The sequence below is a fragment of the Furipterus horrens genome, unplaced genomic scaffold (assembly GCF_987537825.1).
Source record: "Furipterus horrens unplaced genomic scaffold, mFurHor1.1.pri manual_scaffold_10, whole genome shotgun sequence".
NCBI classification, from domain to species: Eukaryota; Metazoa; Chordata; class Mammalia; order Chiroptera; family Furipteridae; genus Furipterus; species Furipterus horrens.
The window spans coordinates 66,371,983-66,390,959 of NW_028327180.1; the positions used below are offsets into that span (position 1 = coordinate 66,371,983).

General features: G+C 53.1%; 1 protein-coding gene across 1 annotated transcript; it reads left to right on the forward strand.

Annotated features, from left to right (window-relative positions):
* The first annotated feature begins 6,760 nt into the window (after positions 1 to 6,760).
* On the forward strand, positions 6,761 to 9,947 carry CSF2 (colony stimulating factor 2). The gene is made up of 5 exons (XM_090289229.1): positions 6,761 to 7,225; positions 7,751 to 7,965; positions 8,078 to 8,119; positions 8,779 to 8,904; positions 9,658 to 9,947. Exons 2-5 carry the CDS (start codon positions 7,807 to 7,809, stop codon positions 9,763 to 9,765), a joined length of 435 nt encoding a protein of 144 aa, XP_090145355.1. The 5' UTR covers positions 6,761 to 7,225; positions 7,751 to 7,806; the 3' UTR covers positions 9,766 to 9,947.
* The last annotated feature ends 9,030 nt before the right edge of the window (positions 9,948 to 18,977 follow it).

Here is an 18,977-nt window from a genome sequence, read left to right on the forward strand (position 1 = left end):
GCACGGGAAGGGCAGATGGCACTGGGGGCAAGGGTGTAGTCTAAGAGTTCAGGGTAAGCAGGTGGGGGCAGGGGGCAGCTAGGAGAGGAATGCTGGAGGAAAGGGGCGCTTGCTGGGCAGAACGGGACCCCTGGCCCCACAGTGGGAGCGTGGGAGAGGCAGAGGCAGTGTGGCAGAGTGCAGGGTGGAGTGAGTTGGGGGGTTGCTCAATTTCCCCCTTGGAAACCTCAGGTCAGGCTAATCAAGGCAAAGATGAATCAGACAAAGTTGCTGCTGCTCTGCAGGACCCAGGAGGGACTCAGGGAATACATCAATGACTCAATGAAATCTATTACCCCATTTTATATACAGAGAAACTGAGGCACAAAGAAATTAAGGGAGTCTAACTGCAGAGACTCTGAATCCTTAAGCCACAGTACTTTGGCCAGTGCCCACTGAGGCACTGGAGCTTTTAAGTCTGGTCCAGGGCCACCTGGTGTCTTCCCTTGATTGGATTTAGGCCTCCAGAGGTACCTGCTGGCTCCACAAACTCCTGGTTCCAGCCCCAGGGACAAGCAGCCCAGCCAGGGTGCCTCAGCTCTATCCTCCATTCACCAAACCACCATACAATTACCATCAAATTCCTCCACATGCCATGTGTGCCCCTCCTGCACAGCATCAGCCCCCTACACACACATCGGGGCTTAGATCCAGAGCTTGGCCACTGTGTGTGCCCCCTTCCCCACGCCTTGTGGAGCTTCTGAGAGGGGGCCATGGGCACACACAGCCATCACCTGCCTTGCCGCCCTCCTACCCAGCTCCTCAAAGACCTCAGGCTCAGCTGCTACCTCCAGCCTTGGTTCATGCTGTGCTGCCTTCTTTTCCCTTGCTGTGCTCTCTGCTCCTTGGGGCTCATGGAATCCTTGTCTGCGGCCTCCACCCTGGCTGCCCCTGGGACTTCTTTCAGCAGACACTGGGGCAGTGTCTGAGCTCGGCCCCGCCCTGGAGGGCACATGGGCTGTGCTGGAGAGCAACCAGGAACAGCAGCTCTGAGGGGGGCTGTGCCGGTGAGGCGTGGGAGGGGGGGCCCCTGCAGCAGGAGGGGGGCACGGCCAGAGCAGGTCCCAGGGATGCAACCACAGCAGAGTTGTAGGAGCACCTGGGAGAGGGCTGGTAGGCTGAGGTCTCAGAGCGCTGGGAGTGAGGGCCCTCATGGGGAGACACTGGCGGGTGCTCTTCCCTCCTTCCACAGACTCTGTCTGATTCCTTTGGGCCAGGCCAGGCCTCCCAGGGCATTGCTAACAAAACAACGGGCAGACTCTGCTGTCCCTCAGAGGGGCCGTGAGCCTTGGATCAGCCCTCCCTGCCCCCTTTCAGTGGGTGACTCTTAGCTCTCCTCAGGTGGAGGGCCAGACTCACTTGCTCCTACTAGTCAGGACAGGAGTCCCTAGTCCTGGTATTCTAAGTTAGCTCTTTCCAGGAAAAGCCACGTGACTGAGTCATTTCCCAGTCAGCCAGAGACCTCAGCACTTACTGCTGCCCAGCAGGGCTTTCCTCCTGGGACTGTGTGTGGGAGGTGCTGGGGCGCTGGGGAGGGATCTGCCCAGGGAGAGCCATCAGGGAAGCCTAGCCCACCCTCACCTCCAGGCTCTGGAGACTGATCCAGACTCCTGCAATTGCTCCCCTCTCTTATAGACAGGGAGACTGAGGCTGGGGGTGGGGTGGGGGAATAACAGCACCCAGTCACCCAAAACAGAAAACATCCCTCCATGTGGCCCAGTGCTCCCCAACCCACAAAGTCACTTCCTTACAGAGATGAGCCAAAGGGGGCTCAGAGGTGGGAGTCACAGCCCAGGTGCAGTGAGGAATGGCCAAGCTTGAACGTAGGCCTAGCACCCCAACATTGCATTCACCACAAAGGGAGCTGCTGTGCCCCCTGGAGGCTACACAGGGGACTGAGCACACCACTATGGGGATGGGATGGGGACATGGCTGGGAGAGGTGGATGGGTGTGTGTTAGGGAGAGAGAGTTTTGAGTTGGTTGCACTAGAGCTGGAAGGAGAGCTCCCCAAGGACCCCTCCAGCCATCCCAGAGACACTTTGTGGATCACCCCATGCCCAAACCCCTAATTCAATCACTTGTATCACTCTTGCATGCCCTCAGCCTGAGTGGTGGGGCGTGACAGTCACCCCTGGAAGGAAGGGGAGCTTCTAGGTGAGTTGTGGGAAGAAGGCAGGGGCTCTGCCCAAAGGCAGAGGTATTGTACATAATAGGGACAGAGGTGGCCTTGGAGCTCAAGGCCAGGGCCCAGTGGGACCCGAAGAACCAGAAGCAAGAGATGTACCTACCAAACAGGGCCCCAGGGAGAGTTCAAGGAAGCTTGTTCCAGAACCACCCATCCTGCCTACAGTGGAAAACCCACATCTGCATCCTTTATTCTGGCCCATCAGCTCCAGGGGGAGGCAGGTGTGGCAGCTGAGCATGTGTCCCCAGGCTCCTACCCAGCACTTTGGCCTGGCCTCCAGTCCAACAGAGAGGGCAGAGAGGGGCACCCTTGCCCTTTGGGTTTTAAAGGCTTCTAGTCAAATGATTTCTCCCCCTTTGAATTTTTAATGCAGCCCTCAATTGCAGATGAAGGCAGTGGTCCCTTCTGGGTGCCTGATGACACTCCTAGCTGGGGATGAGGCTAGGGGACACAGACGCACATGTAGGGGATGTGTTTCCAGCCCTGGAGGGAGTCCTTGAGGCGGCAGGTGGGAGGCACAGGTGGGGAGAGCCTGGTGGTAGGCAGGCCTGAACCCACCCATGCGTGGGCTGTCACTGGCCTGAGTGTGCAGTTGCTGGACCCTGGGGAAACAGCAAGGAAGCCCTAAGAAATCGGAAGGAAATGAGAAAGGAGGTCTCATCCTTGGCTCAACCTTAGAAGTTGGCATCCCTGGGTACTACCCAAGGTTCAAATTGTGTCCAGCCCTGTGGTGTTGGGAACTTCCTCTTCATCAAAGACTTCCAAATGTCTGGGCCCTGACCGGTCCCTGACCTCTGGGCTGATATCGCACAACCAACAGAGTCTTCCTGGAGGCCCCCTGGCCTCCCAAACTTGCCACATCCAGTCCAGTCTGGACTGGCTTCCCCAAACTCTCAGCCACCGTGGGCCTCCCCCATCACAGCATATGGCCTCACTGGCAGACTCCTCACTGCCCTCCTGCCTCAAGCTCACACAGGCAGTGAGTTCCTTCACAGCCTTCCCTCGTTCATGCTCATTTCCTGACCACCCTTCCTGGCTGTTCATTCTAGGCGCACATTTTGGTTGGTACCCTTAACACAGTGCATATGAGTCGGGGCTTTGTCCTCCCTGTCCCCTACCTAAAGTGACCACCAGATAGGAGCAGAACCAGACCTGGGGTTTTGCCTGACAGCCTGCCCTTTTGGAGGCACACCTCTGGGGACATAGACAGAGGAGATGTGGGAGGGGTCTGTCTGGAGCTGCTAGCACAGAGGCCAAAGATGTTGCTTTGTGTGTCTTGGGTGGCCTGGGGTGAACTGAACCCCCTCCCAGAGAAGGATGAACCACCCACGGGGCTATCCCTGCACTGGTGATGCAGGAACCCATGAGACCCAAATCGGCGGGAGGCTGGGCTCTCCACATCACCACATCTATCCGGAAAGATGCTATCTGGAGCAAAGCCTGGGCAAGTGGCATGTGTCCTTGAAAATTTCAGCAAGGCTGAGTCCTCTGCCAAGTCTAGACTTCAGGCACTTCCCAAAGAGGTAGGGAAAGGAGAGGAAAGGTTGAAGTCCCACCTTCTCCCTGGGAGAATTCCCCACAAAGTTTCCTGGGACAGGCAATGGTTTCCTTTATGAGGCAGTGATTGTTAAACCCATTATGCAGACGAAGAAGAGGCTCAGTGAGGAGGGACTTTCTTGGGCTACCCAGGGGTCAGTGGCAGAGAGCCCAGGCCTGAGACGGGGAAGCTTTCGTTGCGTGCTCTGCTGCGGAAATTCTGCCGTTGGCCCCCAGGGCTTCCCTGGGAGAGTCACAGGCCACTCTAGCTTCCCTGACAATACCTGGAGAAGTCTCCCTTTACAGTTGAACTGAGGGGGACATCCCTCTACTGGTCTAGCCAGGTGATCAGCATTTCCTGGCTTTCTGATCCTTGATGTAGAAGCAGAGATGGATACAGACTCAAGTCCTGCCTCTGCCATCATGACTGTGTGGACTGGGTGGGCTGCCAGTACAAGGATCCCCACCAAAGGGGTGGCAGGCCCAGGAAGGGTGAGATCAGCTGAAGTACCCCTGCAGAAGCCTCATGGGATGCAAAGCCACTTGGAGGCCCATTTCCTTTCCTTTATGATAAGGATCCTGGGTTGGCCACAAGTCCCTGTTTCCTCTAGAGCCTGTGGGAGAGCTACTCACAGGAAACCCCTTCGAGGGTTTTCTCCTGGCCCTGTGGGAAGGGGGCCAAAGAGGAGTCACACTCCCCACCACGGTCCTGCCTCCACCCTCCCACAGTCCTATTGGGGCTCCTGAGTCAGTACACCTTCTAGATGATATCACTGCCACTTTCCATGCGCTGCAATCTAGGAATGCCGGCCTGTGTCATGGCCTTAATTCTGATGTCATCTTTCCAGAAGAAACATGTGTGGCTTCCCACGAACCTCTTCACCAAACCCATAGACTCTGCCCTTCCTGTGCTGACTGCGGTGCCCGTAGAACATGCTGCTGGCATGGACCTCTGCCACGGCTCCTGCTTTCCCTCTTTTCCTGCTCTCCCAGGGCCTTGGCCACTGGTCAGCTTTTTGGCAGCTATCAGGCCCTGGCCCCTGTCTGGCCTTCAGTCAGCCCTTCTTCCTGAATAACCTGCTGTGGCCTTATTGATTGCTTGGATACAGACTGCTCCCAGGTCTGTCCTTGAATGAGCATGCAGCCTCTGAACTGCTGAACCCTTCCATAGGCCCTTAGACCCTGCAGACCTGCTCCTTTGTCCCCTGGGTCTCCACCTTAGACACCTGGACAGTGGTTCTAATTCTTCTTACTTATATCCAAAATCACCCTTTGGGGTGGGGGTGGGGTGAGTAGATTAATCTTGCTCCTCCATCTACAGGGCTACAAAGTTCATAAAGGCTGGACCCTGTCTGTTTTCCACCATTCTTGTATCCCCCTTCCTTTCTGGGAACTAGTAGATGCTCAATAAATACTGACTGAATGAGTCCATTACATCACCAAGTCCTGCGAAGATTCTGCCTTCTAAATCTCTCTGGAGCCCACTTTGTCTTAACTGTACCTGCTCCCAAACCCTCTGCCTCTGTGCCCTAAGTACTCTTCCTTAGTCCTCCCCCTCCCTTGCACAAGCTGACTTGCCCACCTCCTCTACATGCCCTTTCAAGGTGTGCTTTCTGGTCCCTCTGAACCCCCAAGCTGGGAGAAATGGTTCCTTGGGATCCCTCAGCTCTGAACTTCCCCCATCCCAGCCTGTACCACACAATGGGAGTATCCACTGCTGTCTGCCTTTCCCCAGACTAGGGGTCCCCCAGGGCCAGATGTGAGGGCCAGTGGGAAAGTCCCATCCACCTCCTCCCCAGAACAGAACCTGGTGCTGATTGGAGAAGTTTGTTGACTAACTATCAACTCATTTCCTGGAAAAAGTGACCTTCCCTCTCAGAGGGGCCACACCAGCTCCCTGGCTCCCTGGCCACTAGCTTAGTCTCTGATTGTGGCCCCCATTCCCTAGCTTCCAGCCTCCAGGGCACTGACTGACACAGACCTCCATTCTGCATGGCACCTACTGTCCTTGATGCCCCTCATGCCCCATGAGAGCTCCCTGGAAAGGGTTGAGTAGAGGCCTCATGGGAGGAAGGGCCAGGGCCTTGACATGCCATCCTCTCACCCCTGCCTGGCCTCTAGGAATGGTCACCAGGCTCAGAAGGGCGGGGCTGGCCTCATAGTGGATCCCAGATCCTGGCAGAAACTCCACTCAGGTTGGGAGGACCAAGGCCTGGCCTTCCTGTGCGAGGGCAGGAACCTTCCCTCCAGGCAGTGAAACTTGCCAGGGCTGCAGGCCTGGGCCACGCTACTCAGACCATGAGTTCTATCTGCTCTCGAGGGCTGTCCACTGAGCACAGCAGAATGTCCTGGCTTGTGTCTGATTCCATCAGTCGAGGCCGAATCAGCCTTTGGGGCCCAGAAACATCACACCCAGCATGGAAAGCTTCTGCCATATCAGTGGCAGCTATAGAGGCATGCAGGCTCACACATGTGCCCTCATAGACAATATACACCCCCCAATGCACCTGTATGTACAGACACACCCAAGCACATGGGCACACAGACACCCAGAAACATACACATGTGGACCTACACCCTTGAGGCCATGGAGCTCAGCATGGGCAGCAAACACAAACATGTGCCGTCCTGGCGGCTGGGAGGTGGATGAAGGGGAGTAAGATATACTAACCTCCAGTTATAAAATAAGTCATGGGGATGTAATGTACAGGACAGAAAATATAGTCACTAATATTGTGATCATTTTGTATGGTGCCAGAGGGGTACTAGACATAGTATGGCGATCACATCACAGGGCATATCAATGACAAATCAGTATGTTGGACATCTGAAACTAACACAATATTATTTGCCAACTATACTTTGATTAAAAAAAAAAATAACCTCGTGCTATCCTCTCCAAACTCCATTGTGAAAATCAAACACTTGTGAGCTCCTTAAGAGCCTGTGGCTTTTCCAGAAGCAGTTCCTGTTCTACAGAGAGGCCTCCAGCACTGGAGGTGGGCTGGGGCAGGGGCTCTGTAGGAAATGAAGCCTGGGGGACCTTGTTAGAGAGGACACTGTTCCTTGTGCCTGTGCGGATGCAGCCACAACTCCGCAGCCAGCCCCAGAAGCTCCTGCTGCCTGACAGGGCCTGGAGGTAGGAGGGTGCTGCCCACCTCAGAGTGGTGATCTGCCCTGCAGAGGGGGTGCTGCTCACACAGCCAGGTGGTGCTGGAGCCAGGATTCATACTCAGGTCCCACCCCAGCTGAGAGCCCCAACTCACCACTGTAGCTTGGGTGTTGAATATGGGCTGTGTAAACCAGGGCTGGCTTTCAGATGGGATCTCACCATGAAGGAACTCTCTTCGACCTTGATGACTGGACAGGTACAAGGCTGTCATTCCTGCTGTTCACAGAGGCTGTAGGGAAGAGAATCCTCGTTGAGCAGAGCTTGTCAACTGCTCTGGGTCCTTGGAGCTGAGGTGAGCTATTGCAGGACTATGCCATTTGGCTGGGATCTGCCTGGTGGACAGTGGGGCAGTGAAGTCCTTCTTACATTCAAATCTCACTGTGGCCAGAGGAGAGGGCTCTTGGGGGACAAGGGAAGGCTGGGGTTAGAATGGACACCAGGGTGGGCACAGCCAACCCAAAGGCCTCCTGGGATAACTGCCTGGGAGGAGGGGCTTGATCCTGTGTCTCCCAGATACTGCTCCAACCACTCTAGGCCAAAAAGTCCAGCTGTGTCCAGAGGCTGCCAGAGGGAGGGGTAGCCAGAGCGAGCTGTTCAAGTGCCTGGGGGAGGCTAGTTCAAGGGGGCAGGCAGGTGGTCTGCCGACTCTTGGAAGGGCTCATTAATGAAAACCCCCAATGGTGACCACCTGGAGAAAAGGCTCACCTTCCCCATTTGTAGCTGATAAGGGCCAGGAGATTCCACAGTGCAGGTAGTTCCCCCACCTCCCTGGTGTTGTGGTCACCATTAATCATTTCCTCTAACTGCTGTATATAAGGGCTTTTTTGCTAGTGAGCCCAGTATTCAGAGAGAAAGGCTAAAGTCCTCAGGAGGATGTGGCTGCAGAACCTGCTTTTCCTGGGCACTGTGGTTTACAGCATGCCCGCACCAAGCCGCCAGCCCAGCCCCGTCACCCCGTCCTTTGTACATATGGACACCATTAAGGAGGCCCTGAAGCTACTGAAAAGCAGTAGTGACACTGCTGCTGTGATGGTAAGTGAGGGACGGAGCGAGGGCTGTGCCTGAGCCACCTTGCTGGTCCACTCCCTGGGTTGGACTAGCCCTGCCTGTCAGATTAATAACACTACATTTTCCTTTTCTATAGAATGAAACAGTAGACATCGTCTCTGAAATGTTTGACCGCGAGGTAAGATGCTTTTCACTGACACACCTTCCCAGAGGCCTCTGCCTTTGCAGAGGGGGTGGGCGTGGCTCCATTTCAGAGGGATCCTCACAAGGTTGTCCACTTCCTCTCTGGCAGCTGGCTGCCAGGGCAGGCATGCTCAGGCAGCCCTTGGCCTTGCCCCTGTGGCAAGTCACACAAGCTTCTTTATTATCTGAGCAGCCACAGACAGACTTAGTATTCAAGGGGCAGGGGTCACCTTGAACAGGTGGGCAAGCAGGAGTTAGTTCATGAGACTGACTGTGGGCTTGGGGCACTCATTTCGATGGCTATGGAGAGGCACAGAGGAGTCCAGACAATACCCTGCCCCTTTCTCCCTGAATGGTGGGGGGATAGTGACCTCCTTTCCTAGGCGCTGGGACCCTCTTGAGATGTTAGACCAAGGGAATATGGTTGTGCTGGCTGAGGGTGTCCTGAGCTGAGCAATGAAGTAGAGTCAGATTTGTGCCTGTAGTGAACAGGGGAACAGGGCAGTATTTATGCCTGTATCTGCCTGAAACTAGTTGGTTATCATCCTGTGCCCCTCCCAGACTCTACTCTTGGGGGCCAGGATGAGAACACGAAGAAGTAATGGGGCGGGCACTTGGAAACTTGGCTTACTGAAGAATGGTCATTTCCCACAGGAGCCGACATGCCTGCAGACCCGCCTAGGGCTGTACAGGCGAGGCCTTCGGGGCAGCCTCCTCAGACTCAATGGCTCTTTGAGCTTGATGGCCAACTACTACAAGCAGCACTGCCCCCCTACCCCGGTGAGTGCCCCTGTCAGGGCCCCAAGTGGGAAGGTCTTGGTCTAGAGGGGTGGAGGACTGGGTAGGGAGAGACCTTTGGGTGTGGCTCTGATTCTGTGTTAACAGATTTGTAATGATTTGACCCTCCTGAGAGGGAGCAGCCCAGCCCATTTATGGCTCAAGCAGTTGAAGCCTGGAGCTCTGGAGCCGACAGCACTCCCTAGTGGGAGCTGCTCTGTTCTCATTCTTGTTGTCATGAATGAGGTCAGAGGTGAGGCCAACCCAAAGAAACTCAGGGTTGACCTAAGATACAGAGGAAGTTCTGGGGCCCCAGCACCACCTCCTGAGAGGACTTCCCCCTGGCCCTTCTTGGGGTTCCTGGATTGCATGGGAACAAGGAGGGAAGCATTCCCAGAATGTACAAAATCTCAAATACTCCTATGCTATGGCTTTGACTCCTGCCCCTTTGGGCTTTTGGAGCCAGCCTTAGCAAAGCTGCTCTGTTCTGGCCTGAGACCAAACAATCAGTGGCCCAATTGCCCAGCAGACGAGCCTCAGGCAATTTGTCAGGTCCCTGGCCCCAGCTTCCATTGGCAGAGCTGTGTACCCTTTGGGTGACACAGTGGTGGCAACATGTCACCTAACCAAGGTCAGCAGGCGGGCTCCAGACAGGCCTTCTGACCTCTTGAGTTCCAAGGAGCACATAAACATGCTCCCCTAGCATTACCCACTCACACCTGGACTCAAGTTTCCTTTTTATTCTTTTTCTTTAAGGAAACCTCCTGTGCAACCGAGATTACCACCTTCAAAGATTTCAAAAAGAACCTGAATGATTTTCTACTGGACATCCCCTTTGACTGCTGGAGTCCAGCCCAGAAGTGAGGTGGGCCAGTCCAGCAGCTAGCCCTGGGAGTTGAACTCACAGACCGCTGCCCTCCCACCCACAAAGAGCCCAGCCTCAGGATCTTCACCTTACAGGGACCCAGTGGTGGGCCACGAGGACTTGCTCTGAGCCAGGCTGACCCTGACTCAGGTGTGGTAGGGGAGTGCGGACTTTTACACTGGCAGGGATCATTAATATTTATTTATGTATTTATGTATTTTAATATTTATTTATTTATTTAAGCTATTTGATATTTATTCAAGATATTTTATTATAATAATAAATTATTAAAAGTCTGATTTGTGTAGTTTTGTAGTTGGTTTTCACCATGAGCAAATGCTAGCGGTAACCCTTTCCCCACAGGATAGGGAGGGGAAGGGTAGGAGACCTGAGGGTGGGGGAAGGGGCAGTGGCCTGCAGCCAGTCAAGGTCAGCACTGTCTGAGGGCAGCGCTGTCAGAGCAGAGGGGAGAGGAGCGCAGACCTGGGTGCAACATTCACCACACCTGGGTGTGCTTCTCTGGACGCTCAAGGGCTCCAGGTCCAGAGAGAGGTTCACTTACAAATCCAAGGGATCCAGCCAGCGGGAAACTTGCCCCAGAGAAGGGGCATCATATCTCCCAGGCCTGAGGGTTGATTAGGCCTGGCTGGCTGGTCACCAACTGAACAGGTTCCTGCTGGTGCCAGGCAAACACCCTGTGACCCTCAAAGGCCACACCCTGCCCCTCACATTCAGGGCTTCAGCTGCTCCTAAGGTGAACCAGCAAACTAGCTGTTCTAGGAAAAAAAAAAAAAAAAAAAAAAACCGCAGGGGTCAGAGCTAAGCATATTTATCAAACATTCCCCAAAATGGGTGATCTTAATCTTTGAGAGTCAGAACATAAGTTCATAATTTGTTGGTACATGGCTCTACTGTGGCATTTTTCTGAGCTGGTTTCTGTTTTTACATGAAGTTTTATATCCCATCATGAGCTTTCTCCTGAAATTTATGGCCTTCAGGATGAGAACAGAACAGCCTGTTCTAGCCCCTTGCTTTGCCAGCAAGGCTGGAGGACTTGCTCCTGAGGCCCCGTGTCCCTCCTGGGGACTATGAGAACGTGGGTCTGTCCCCAGGTGCCCAGTGGGAACGGGCCAGCCTTCTCCCTGACAGGTGGGCCTGGGGAAGCTGCTTCGTGCAGCCTCACCCCAGCTGGCTCTCTCTCTGTCCACCTGCTCTCTGTGCTCTGGCCAGCACCTGAAGGCAGCACCATCCTGGCCAAAGTCCTGCCCTTCACAGAGGCAGAAAGGTCACGGCTCAGGATGTGAGCATGAATGAAATTTCTTGGACCAAGCCTGAATTTCAACAAAGACAAGCATCCATGAAGTGGGCTGTGGTCATATAAAATGCATGAAAAGCATATTTTACCCAGTGATAAGGTCCTCTCTAGTTTCCACGTAAGTCAATGATGACTGATAAGAGATTCAGCATTTCCTTAGACTCGCATATATAGGTACCCCTCCTCATAGAAATGTTGCCATGCTCAGGGCTTAGATCGGCTGAGAGCCACTCTTGAATCATACCATGTACCTGTGTGTGCTCCTGGCTTGTGTGCCCTGGGGCTTGGAAAGCCATTCCAACCGCATGAGGATAACCAGCATGTCTCTTTACGACAATCACACAGCAGTCTGTGCTGAGATTCAGCATGATCTTTCGGCTGACAATACTACATACAACGTAAGTCTGGGTCTTCAACAAACATCACTTGGCTCTCAGTGGCCCTTTGTGTTTCTGACCAGCTTTTTCTGCTTCCAGGGTCACTTCAACAGTCCTCAGAATACCAGCAAGGTAAGGAGCAGTCATCACATGGACCTTTCTGACTACTTTCCAAAGGGATCACCCCCCTCCCTGCCCCCAACCCACAGCCCCTTGGCAGAGATCAGAACAAAAGATGTTGGGGAGAGAAAGCTGAGAGTCTGCGGATGGAGCCTCCAGCCCGGCCAACAGATAAAGCAATGGCCAGGTTCTGGGCTTTGCCAGGCTCTCTGACCAGTACTGGGCCGGGGCGAGACCAGACGCCCTACACAGCTCACAGTGCTCACAGGCCTCCTGTGGCAGAATCAGGATAGGGCTGCATTGGAGTCCAGGGCTCCAGCTGGCCAGGGTGGCCAGGAGGGATGAGGTTGGGGGTCAGCTGGCGCTCTGCTGTGCGCCACCACCACCCAGTGCCCCGACCCTGTTTCAGGAGGCCTGCTATGGGGAGTTTATAAGGAACTTCATCTCCACCCTGAAGGACCTCCTTTGGAAACATAAGAATTATCACCTAGGAAAGGTTTATAAGAACATGAAAGAACTTACCAAAATCTGCACAAAGCTTCAAGTAAGTTGCTGTTTGCTCTTAGGAGGACCTGGGGCATCATTTCTCATGCTACCACAGCCAGGCGCCCAGCAGGGCAAAGGGCTTCTTATGGTCCCCACTTGCCACATGTGATGCCTCAGGTACTACTTTCCAATCCCAAAGAAGCCCACTCGCTGACAGGGGCTGGGGCTTAGGGGAGTGGGGGCTCAGGAGTCATTCTGGAGGTTTCTGCCATGCTTTCCGCCAAGCCCCACGTGCAGAGGTCAGCACGGAGCAGGTCTGAGACAGGTCTCCTCGTGGACTCAGCTTGCAGAGAGGGAAGGGCCACTCAGTACCATCGTGGGTTGGGCAGTGGTTTGGGCGGAGGATGCTGTGGGGAACTGACTGAGATGCTCGCTCTCTGTATCTGCTGCCTTGCACAGTCCCCTGCTTGTCCTTGTGTCCCTGTCTTAGGCAGCCATGGAACCTGCTCACATGCCACTGGGTTCCACAGTTACCAAATGGGACCCCGTGTCCTCCCTCTGACAGAGGAGGAGGGCCCACTAGGTTACCTCGCAGGGGATGGAGGGCTTGTCATGTGACCCTTTTGGTTGGGAGAACAGAGTTGGCTTTTTTTTTCTACTGAGATGACTTAAGTATATATTTCTTATTTAGCCAACAGAATCACCCGAGAACTGTACTACCGAGTGTACTGACTTCTCACAGTTTAAGGAAGCCTTAAAGACTGTTGTCATGTACATAGAAGTATGGAAATCATGTAAAAGAACTGAGGGCAGCTTCTGAGACCCTGTCCTCTCACAGGAGCCTGGTGCATGCAGATAGAGCTGCAAAAAATGGGATTGAAGGAGCATCAGGAACAATTTACATCCGGGGTTGGGTGGGCTGGAGTTCTCTGGCCCTGGGCTGGCAGATGAGGCCAAGGGTGAGTAATGGAGGGGGTGTGCTTGAAGAAGTATTTCTGTAACTGATACATCAGCACTGGCTGCTGCAATAAAGCTGGGTTATAGAAATGCTGGTGAGTGAGAGTCATGATAGAGTCGTCTCCCCAGGGCCTTGGTAGGCTGGGATGGGAAGGGGGCTGGGGTTGGTGACCCTGTGATCAGTGCTCCTGACCTGGGGGCCCAGAGGTCTTTCAGGGGAGAGCCTGGAAAGGTGAGTGGGAATCCCATTGTCCTGTGTTTCACCTCCAGTGCCAGTGGTCACACAGTATGGGATCCACCCACCTGAGCGCTTGTTACTGCCCCCACTTCTCTTCATGTCCTTCAGAACTCCAATCAGATCTTTACCCAGACCCCCTCTCCAGACCTTCCTCCCAGATTCAGTCAGCACCCATCTACCCCCAGGTCCAAGGGCCAAGACTCAAGACTCAAGGTCTTCCCTGCTTTGGCCTCTACTACAGCTCCTGGAGAGTTCTAAGTTTAATTCACTCCACCTCCAACCCTGAGAGCTCAGTGTGGCACAGAAAGGTCAGCTCAGGGGAACTGGGGCTTTCTCATTCCTCACAGAGGATAGCACTGCGGGACTTGGACCAGATGGGAGGCCCACTAAGGCCAGGACATCTCCAAACCCCCAGCTTCTTTTAGACCAGCAATGAGAGCTACCTGACTTCAAAGTAAAGCCCCTCCCCTGGCCTTCAAAGCCTCTCACAACATGCCCCAGTGTCTCCTTGGCATAACAGCCTCCTTCCCGACTACTAATCCCTAACCCCCCAGTGCATAGGGATCTGCCTGTGGGGGACCCACCAATCACTTGAGTCCTGAAGTGCTTCCAGATTGGGCTACCATGCTCTGAGCCTCTACCCCTCAATTCTAACCCTAACCATAATCATTTGAACAGTTTATTGGAGGGGGGTGGGATTCCTCCACAATCCAAACAGCTTCCTAGAATTTAAATCTCCCTGACTCTGAGCATCTTCACCAAACTAGGAAAGATAAAGAGCGTTCTGGAATGTAATTAGGAATCAAGGTGCAACCACATCTTGGCCTGGGTCAGACCTGCAGAGTCTGCAACATCTCCCCATTGACAGACCTTGACAAGCTATCAAGCTTTGGATTGTGCCTGCAGCCAGCCCACAGGCCCACCATAGCCCGACCCACCCCCATCCTTTGTCCTAGGATACCTGGGCCATTCCACCTCTAGGGGCCACATCAGGCTGGAGGTCAGCAAGTGTGACTGACCAAAGTTGCCAAATTACCTCAGGTTTGGTGTCAGGGTTGGTATGGGGCTAGGGGTCAAGGGTGGTTTCAGCCCTGAGAAAGCCCACAGTCCAGTCCCCAAGGGCTATGAGCTCCTGTCCCTTGGGCATACCACACAAGTGCTCAGGGTTCTGAAGACCACTCCTCAGTGACAGGCAGCGGAGTCTGCGGGGTGCATGGCAGGATAGTTGCTGAGACACACTGGCAGGAAGACCCGCCACTTCACTGACCTATCCTCTTAGCCTGAGGCACCTAATGGTAGAGGATTGGAGGCTTGCATGTGCATCCTTGTCAACTCACTGCTCTGTTTGGGACAGTAGGGTGTGCACGAGCCTGGCCTGCCACTAGCCTGCTGTGTGCCCTTAGACAGGTGCCTCTGTCTCCCAGCCAGAGTCCACAACGGTGGGATGAACTCTAGCCCCAGAGGCCAGACCGCAGCCCAGATTCAGGGTCTTTGTCCAACTAGAGGGCCTCAAGGCATCTGGCTCAACTCTGGGGAACCGAAGTCGACAGCCTCTGGTGCCTCTCCTGGCAAACAGGCAAGCTGGGAAGGTACAGGAAGGAGGTGGCTGTACCATGCAGAGAAACTGCCTTCATCTTCTTGACAACCTTAAGCCCTAGCCAAGGCCACCAAACAGCCACCCATGAAAAGATCCTGCAGTGAGGGTTTTCTAAATGCCCTAGATTACCCTTCAACCAGGCTCATATCTTGACAGGGGTAGTGGGGCACATGCTGCAGGCTGGAACCTGGTGGTAGAGCCATGTAGGTACAGCTCTGGAGACCGAGGCCAACCTGAGCTCACAATTTCCTTGGAGCCCACTGGTCCTACTGCCTTAGGATCTCAAGAGAGGCTTGTGTGCTGGAAGGCCCGAACTCTGGCTGAACACCTGGACCTGGGCGCAGGCGGCATGGCCCTGATCCCTAGTTGGCTGGGACTGGCTCTGGACAGTCTGTTTTCCCAGGATGCCAGGAAACAGGTCCAAATTCTATTCCTCTGTGGGAGATGACCATGAGCAGGCTCAGGGAAGGCCCCTCTTGACCCTGAGGAAGTACTCTTGACTGTGCCAGGCCCATCTCCAGACCAGGAGGGAGAGCAGGGCCAGGAGGCCTGAGGAGACAGGCTCGTTTACACACCAGGATTTCCCAGGACAGTAGAACAGTGTCTCTTAGTCCCCTCGCAGGAACTTCCCCAGGAACCACCTCAAATATCATTTCTGCCTGCCAGGGGCCCCATTGCTCCTCAGAAATCAGTAGCATCGAGGGAGGGACCAAGGATCAAAGGCATGCACTAAAAGCAGCAGTGTGGCCCTCCCTCATACTTACTCTAGACCTTGAGAAATGAAACAGGCCCCTTGTCAGCCACATGGCAGTCTCTGTCACGGACCATAATGTGGCCACATCCTTCGACTCAACATTCACATTCATGGGGATCACAGAGACGGAGAAAATCTCCTTTTTCAGAAGCAGACAATCTGTCGGCCCGTGGAACGAAAGGATGGACAGGAAGCTAATGTGGCAACAGGACATGGCAACTGTGAAAGGTTCACAATGGTGCTGATGCTGGGATGGTCCTGTGTGACCCCAGGGTTGGAAGGGAATGGGGATGATGAGTTGGGTGGTGGAATGGCAGGTGAGTTTTCTCCCGGACTTTGTACCCTGTGATGGTTGTAAAGGTGGCCATGGCATGACCTGAGGAGAGAGGCTGAGTGTTGAGTTTAGTGGGCACCATGTGGTCAGTCCCCTTGCTTATAGAAAATTTGCATCCCCAGTGTCCCCCACTAAGTGGAGGTCCTCATGGTGGCTCACATTGGACTGACGGATCCCCTAAGTTGGTTGTTTAGCCACAATACTGGCAATTAGCTAGCAATGGGGGCTGCTTGCCTGAAAGCCCAGAGCACGGCACCCCTCTTTCTGAGATATTATAGACAGCAGAAGAAGCTGTCCACTCTCCCTTGGCAGGCATGACAGCTTTCAGTGTGGGCCTGGAAGTTGCAAAGTGCTATCTAGGCATCCTCAGCTAACCTCACAACCGTCTTTGTGCATGGACTCACAGGTAAAGGCTACATGTCTGGCCTGCACCAAACAGTCCTAAGTGGGCAGGCCTGGTCCTGGAACCCACTTGTGCCATGTTCCTGAGCCCTTATCCTCCTTGCTTCCTGGCTGTCTGCACATGTATGTGCATGGGAACTTGAGTTTGCATGATTGGGAGTGGAGGGCAGGGCTGCATGGACCAGGCACAGACGGTGCCAACCGGGCTTCTGAGCAAACTGCTGCTTGTGTTGAAGGCATGCGGCTGCTTGCTCTGGATCCAACCACGCCTGCCCTGGACCCTCTGAGCTTGTTACAGGGGCTTCATGAATAACAAATCTGGCATGCAGGTCTCTTCTGGGTCTCAGTTTTTTAAATCTGTGAAGTAGGGTTGTGGCAGGAACGAAGAGGCCCCAGTCCTAGGCCAGCCTTCCCTGACACAGGAGGCCTAGCCAGATGAAAACCCTGTCTCTGCTGATGGTGCCCAATGCCTCTGTCCTCTGAGGAGAGGGGAGGCCAGAATGCTCCTTGCCTCCAGGTGTGCAGGGCAGGCCAGAGCAGGGCCAGCCTCCGAGACAGAGCTGGGATGGGAAGGGGCCATCTCACCTACTCTCAGTGCTGGAAGCTCCCTACCCCCAGGCCCAGTGAGGCCTGGGTCTTCCTCTGGACCACACAGACTAGACAGAATCCTCAGGTGTGGCTCCATAGAAGCCATCTTTTGGGGCCTCCGGAAGGGCTGCTGGGCCCAGTCCTTACTCTCGGAAGGGACTGACCAATTTCCCTCCTGAAAGGGGGGCCAGAGTTATGGCTGCCAGGAAAGATGTAGCTTCACAAGTTGTTGTTCACTGTGGTTTGAGACAAGAGCAGCCCAAAAGTTTCATGTTGTTGCCACTGATGTTATCTATGGTCTAGACCTGCTCTTTCAACCTGAGAGATGATTAATTGAAAAGCTCACTCTCTTTCCTTTTTCTCAACTTCAAGGGAAGATCAGCACAAACTGCTCAGGTTCTGCCCTCGAAGACATCTCCTGGACCCTCACCCAAGGGGAAGGTCAACATTTCCTTCAAGATCCTGCAGTTCTTCTGGGGGGGAGGGGGAAGAGCCTTTTAAAAACTGTTGATTTTAATAGAATTATTATCCAATAGAGTACACAAATCTTAAGTGTACAGTTCAGTGAATTTTTATGTATGTTTAAACTGATATACCCAGTACCCAGAGCAAGATACAGAACATGCTTTAGCACCCCAAAGGCTCCCTGTGCTTTCCCCCTTGTGGTTGGTAATCATTCCTCTAAGTGCAGCCACCATTCCATAACTTCGTTTGACCCTTTCTTGAACTTCATTCAAGGGGAATCATAGACTGTGCTGCCTTTCACATTTGACTCCTTTGTTCCATATCATGTCTGTGCAACTCTCTCCAGCTGCCTCTTGTAGCTGCCCTACGTAGCTGCCCATGGAGCTGTGACTATTCCACGTGTCTCACAGTGCATTGCCCCACTCTGTGGCCAATAGTTTGGCTGTTTCTAATTTTTGGCTGAGATAATAAAGTTATTATAAGCATTCTTATTTTTTTAAAGAACTCTTCAGCTTTTTAAAAATCCTCACCTCAGCATATGTTTAGTGATTTTTAGAGAAAGAGAAAAAGGGAGAGAAAGAAACTCTGATGTGAAAAACATCAATCAGTTGCCTCCTGCATGCGCCCCAACCAGGAATTGAACCTGTAACCCAGGTATATGCCTTGACTGGGAACCAAAACTGCAACCTTTTGGTGCATGGGATGATGCCCCAACCAGCAGTTACTGGCCAGGGCTATGAACATTCCTTTTTTTTTTTTTTGTAAATATATTTTATTGATTATGTTGTTACAGTTGTCCCAATTTCTTTTCCCTTTGCTCCTCTCTGCCCAGTATACCCCTTCCCTCCAGCAATCCCACCACCCTTAGTTCATGTCCATGGGTAATGCATATAGTTCTTTGGCTTCACCCTTTCTTATATTATTCTTAACTTCCACCTGTCTATTTTGTACCAACCAATTATACTTCTTAGTCCCTGCACCAATTCCCCATTTCTTCCTCTTCCTCCTCCCAGCTGATAACCCTCCAAATGATCCTTGTACTTACGATTCTGTTCCTATTCTGGTTTGCTTAGTTGGATTTTGTTTGTACTTTTTAGATTCAGTTGTTGATAGTTTGTGAGTTTGTTGTCATTTTAGTGTTCATAGCTTTGATCTTCTTTTTCTTAAGTAAGTCCCTTTGACATTTCATATAATAATGGCTTGGTGATGATGAACTCCTTTAGCTTCACCTTGTCTGGGAAGCACTTCATCTGCCCTTCCATTCTAAATGATTGCTTTGCTGGATAGAGTGATCTTGGTTGTAGGTCCTTGCTTTTCATCACATTGAATACTTTTTGCCAGTCCCTTCTTGCCTGCAAAGTTTCTTTTGAGCAATCAGCTGATAGTCTCATAGGCACATCTTTGTAGGTAACTCTCTGCTCTTCTCTTGCTGCTTTTAAGATACTCTTTATCTTTCACCTTTGGCATTTTAATGATGATGTGTCTTGGTGTGGTCCTCCTTGGGTCTAGCTTGTTTGGGACTCTGTGCTTCCTGGACTTGTATGTCTATTTCCTCCGCCAAGTTTGGGAAGTTTTCCT